The sequence below is a fragment of the Lygodium microphyllum genome, chromosome 20 (genome assembly GCF_053477565.2).
Source record: "Lygodium microphyllum isolate KBCC chromosome 20, Lygodium_microphyllum_v1.1.10, whole genome shotgun sequence".
Taxonomy (NCBI): Eukaryota; Viridiplantae; Streptophyta; class Polypodiopsida; order Schizaeales; family Lygodiaceae; genus Lygodium; species Lygodium microphyllum.
In genome coordinates, this window is record NC_141154.1 from 80,361,277 (window position 1) to 80,365,974 (window position 4,698).

Consider the following 4,698-nt stretch of genomic DNA (forward strand, 5'->3'; position numbering starts at 1 on the left):
GTGGAAAAATCTCCCACTTTTATTGAAATTCATTCCCCCATTAGAGTACTACAAGTGTATGGATGTAAAAAGGCATTCATCCAAGTTTAGATTATAAGATTTAGACATGATGTATTATGCTATTTAAAGCATAGAAATAATGGGAGTATATTTGCATTAACCCTAGTTGGCAACATACAACTAAAACATGTAATATAATGTTTAGCATTGCTCTATTAGAAGTTGCATGCTCAAGGGCTTAGTTGAATTTATTCTTTGAGTATTTTCAGGTTTTTAAAACTTGGTTCGCGAATCCCACCAATGGTTTTGAAGAAGCATTCAATTTTAATGCGATAGTCTTTTCATGAGCATATGATTAGAGTTTCACCATTTTTTGACATGAATAGATATTGCACCACCAAGGAATGAAAACCTAGGATTTAAGCTCACACACTCACAACACTAAAGCCACACTCAAAGTGGTAGGCTACAATGCCATTGGCAAATCTCACCTTTTTTGCACAAAGATGCAAGTGAAAGTGTTCATAGGGTTGGTAAAATAGGAATGAGCTAAATGGACATTACAGAAGAAAAATACTTTTGAGCTATATGGCCATTATTCCAGGAAAAATAGATACTAAATTTGAAATTAATCTTGGAGCGGGGAATGGAAAGAGCAAAAGGGGCTTAGTGTTGCAGCAACTTCTTCACCATAGTGCTCTATTGGCTAGTTGCTAGAAAAATAGGGGAAGGATCAGGGCAAGTATTAGTATTGTTACAAATACCATCATTAGTTGGGTAGTGGCACAGGTACTAATTGATCTAGTTCAATGATCATCAGTATTACAACTGGTTGGTGTTAATGTGATCAGGTGTGGGAGCGTCTTCGGAAGCTGAAATTGATGTCGAGCAAGTCGTCCATATCGTCGCTGTTATCAAGAAGCCAGTCCTGAAGGGCTTCTTTAAGTTGTTGTATGCCAGGTGTCAACGTCTGATTGCAGGACGACTCCACGGATGCGTTGTCACGTGGCAAGATGGGAGAGGCAACGGATGAGGACGCAGTATCCAAGAGCAACTCCTGGAGGTCATTCATGGCGCCATCGTTGATGATGTCGCTGATGGTCTGCTCGAGTAGCTCGCCATGAATGATCTCTGCCTGCTGCTTCACGTGATCATGACTGCTATCGCCTGTATCAGTGACAGCACCTATATCATTTTGCTGCGGCGCCATAGCCGGGCTTGCATTGATTATGTTCATGTTCTCGCTGGCGGAGGAATATACATCCGGCCCGCTTATGTTGCGAATATTCTGGTCTAACCCACCATCATCGATCAGGTCTAACTGACCATCGATCACGACCCCATCCAGCCCGGCATGATCGTCATTCTGGGAGTCGTCAATCATACTGATTATATTTTGCTGCTGTGACGCGGCCACAGCCAGGCCGCCGCTGGCAGTAATGAGGTTAATCGCATCGGTGCTGGGGGAGAGTTGCAGCGCAATCAGACTGGAATTTGCAGAAGGGTTACTGAGAGGAGATACATTAGGGATGAGGCTAGAGCCGGAATGGAAGCTACTCCAATCTGATTTAGGCAGATTCGCATGATCCCTCGCATATGTCGACTGCTTGCCGGCTAGCCTTGCTTCTGCCTCCAGCCTCGCCATCTCCCACTGAGCAAGGTGGCTCGCTGTGTCGCTTCTAATATATGTCTTCCAGTTCTTTGCCGCGTAGTCCTGATTAATGTGTCGGGCACTACTTATACCTGCTGATTTACTGCTCATGGTGAGTAATCTGTGCTGCTGTGGTAACTGCCATGTATTCTTTGCGGTAGGTTGATTAGGGGAGTGATTAAGGGACTGCTTATTTTTAGTGGAGGAATTAAAGTTCTCGATCGCACTACTGATCTGGCTGTGCGTAGCGTCTGAGAAGTACAGCCCCAGGTTACGCAGCCTCTTTTTCAGCACTGTGTTCCAATAGTTCTTGATCTCATTGTCCGTCCTCTTGGGAAGGTGGGAAGCAATGAATGCCCACCTGTAAACAGCAGATCAACAAAACAGTTGAAGTTTGACACTCGATGAACAGTTTCTGTTGATTGCCTTGAGAATCTTGTAGACTATTGATTGTTATGGACTGTTGGCAAAAGCTTTGTTAGGGCAAGACTTAGGGCTCAGAATCCAGAAGAGGTTCATTAGGGCAGGACTTAGGGCTAACAAATCCAGAAGAGGTTCATTAGGTTCAGGAATTAGGGCTCAGAAACCAGAAGATGTTCATTAGGGCAGGACTTAGGGGATTCTGAGGACTTAGGGCTCACAATCCAGAAGAGGTTCATTAAGGCAGGACTTGGGGCTCAGAATCCAGAAGAGGTTGCTGAGACTGGAGAGTTCAGAAAAGCTTGTTGAGAAATTATTTGTAATGCCTTAGCTAGCCTTGACTTGACACCCCTCCACTGATTCACATATTCCAATAGCTAGATCAAGCCATAATTAGTGAGCTAGTGAACATAATGGCAGCGCAGCTATATGGTGATGCACTGATGAGATTACTATTAGTGAGCACTAGAATCAAATCTACAATCTTTAGCCTACAATTTGATATCAGTACCAGTATGAAGATCAGTGTAATTGCTGACCCTTACGCTAAAAATCATAATGATGGAGGTTTACTGATGATTAAGTGCTCACTTGTTGCCTACAAGGCCATGCAACTGGATGATTTTTTGCTCTTCAGAGGGAGAGAACCCCCCCCGTACGATGTCAGGTCGGAGGTAGTTGGTCCAACGGAGGCGGCAACTCTTGCCGCACCGGAGGAGGCCTGCATCATCATGATCATCATAAATCCACATAAGCAAGGAGACTATCATCACCACCACCATCATTATAATTTTAGTCATTAGAAAGGAGAAATAAGTCTCATTGGGGCAATGAAAGATAAACTGAACTTATCATGAGATTAAAAGAAATAAATAGCCACACCTCTCTCTCTCTCTCTCTCTCTCTCTCTCTCTCTCTCTCTCTCTCTGTGCCTGCCCCCACCCCTTCAACTTACCGCATTTCTTTGGTAGAGCTTGCCAGTTGCCGTGTCCATACTGAGAGATGAAGGAGACGAGCTTCTCGTCTTCTTCTGGCTCCCAAGGGCCTTTCTTTACCCCTTCCGACTTGCGGCAGCACGGGCTGCGCCCCATTCTTATCTTCTAAGGTCCTACTTAGTATGTATATCACTATGCAATATTAGCCCCGATGATGACAAGACATACACTTGTTGCACTGCTCAGCAAAATAGCTTGCTCATGCCGACACAGAGAGAGAGAGAGAGAGAGAGAGAGAGAGAAAATTGGCTAGCTAGCTTCTACTGTGGCGTAACTGGTCATGCCGCAGCTGCAGAAGACTGGAGGTGTCTCTAAGAATACCTTCTGAGCTCTCCCGAGTGTCTCTTCTCTGCTTCTTAAATGCCTCATCCGTGCACATTTACCTGGCTGAGTGCGCCCAATATGTTGCTCGATCTCGTGTGTATAACGACCTATAAGCACCGGTCAAGTTGACAGCGTCAAGCTACGTTCTCTCTCTCTCTCTCTCTCTCTCTCTGTGTAGTGTCTCTCATGCGCCATACAACACTGTAATGAGATCTTATGGCTTTGGAAGTAGCCCTCTACATTCTCTCTCTCTCCTCTACATTCTCTCTCTCTCTCTCTCTCTCTCTCTCTCTCTGTGTAGTGTCTCTCATTTGCCATACAACACTGTAATGAGATCTTATGGCTTTGGAAGTTCATTATCTTACTCAGGCTCCAAGTTCCAACTTTCAAAGGCCCCGGCACCTTACCTTTTGGTTTGGAAGGTCCTAGAGAACTCTCTCCTTCTTAACGAGATGGAAAGGTTTTAAAGGAGCTCTCACTTCTAAAGAAATTGGAAGGTCACATAAGTATTTTTCTAAAGTTATTACCTTTTTCTTTCTTTCTTTGGAAGGGTCCATATGTATTATCTAGAGTTGTTATCTCTTTTTTTAAAGAGACTGGAAATTTCAGGGCCTAAATTTTATGGTTGTTTTTCTTGTCAAGGCGTATTTTGCCTGTCAAAACAAGGCTTTTTGAAAATGCCCTGTCAAAATACAAGCCAAAGATCAAATTTTGCCTGTCATCAAGACATGCCCAATCAAAATGCCCTTGCCATTTGGCATGTCAACATTTACAAGTTGCCTTCCATTTTTACTAGTTGACTGGAATGGTACATAAATATTTTTCTTTTCATTTGAAAAGTTCTAAAAGAGCTCTCTCTCTCTCTCTCTCTCTCTCTCTCTCTCTCTCTCTCTCTCTCTCTTTCCATCAAAGTAAAACTGAAAGTAATTTATAAAGATTGTAATGTAATTTATAAAATGTATAATATAAAATACAAGCTATACATACAATCTCTTTTATGTATTAAGCTTATAAAACTTCATGTATACATAAAGTTGGTACTAATTGGACCTCACAAAGTTAGAAGTTAAAGTCAAACTTTTCTCTCTCTCTCTCTCTCTCTCTCTCTCTCTCTCTCTTGATTTTTTTCCTCTCTCTCTCTCTCTCACTCTATCTATATTTTCATTTTTTCTCTCTCTTCCCACCCCTCTCTCTCTCTAATTTTTTTCTCAATTTCATCTCTTCCTTTTTTTTCCCTTTCCATATTTTTCTATATCTCTTTCTTAAGTCTCTTTCTCTCGCTCTCTCACTTTTATTCCTCTCTCTCTC

The 4,698-nt window shown here is 42.6% G+C and overlaps 1 protein-coding gene across 1 annotated transcript; it reads right to left on the reverse strand.

Annotated features, from left to right (window-relative positions):
- Positions 1-571: 571 nt before the first annotated feature.
- Positions 572-3,780, reverse strand: LOC148019063 (uncharacterized). The gene is made up of 3 exons (XM_087701653.1): positions 3,027-3,780; positions 2,663-2,792; positions 572-2,012 (listed from the first exon to the last, which is right to left on the reverse strand). Exons 1-3 carry the CDS (start codon positions 3,160-3,162, stop codon positions 848-850), a joined length of 1,431 nt encoding a protein of 476 aa, XP_087557779.1. The 5' UTR covers positions 3,163-3,780; the 3' UTR covers positions 572-847.
- Between the last annotated feature and the right edge of the window lie 918 nt (positions 3,781-4,698).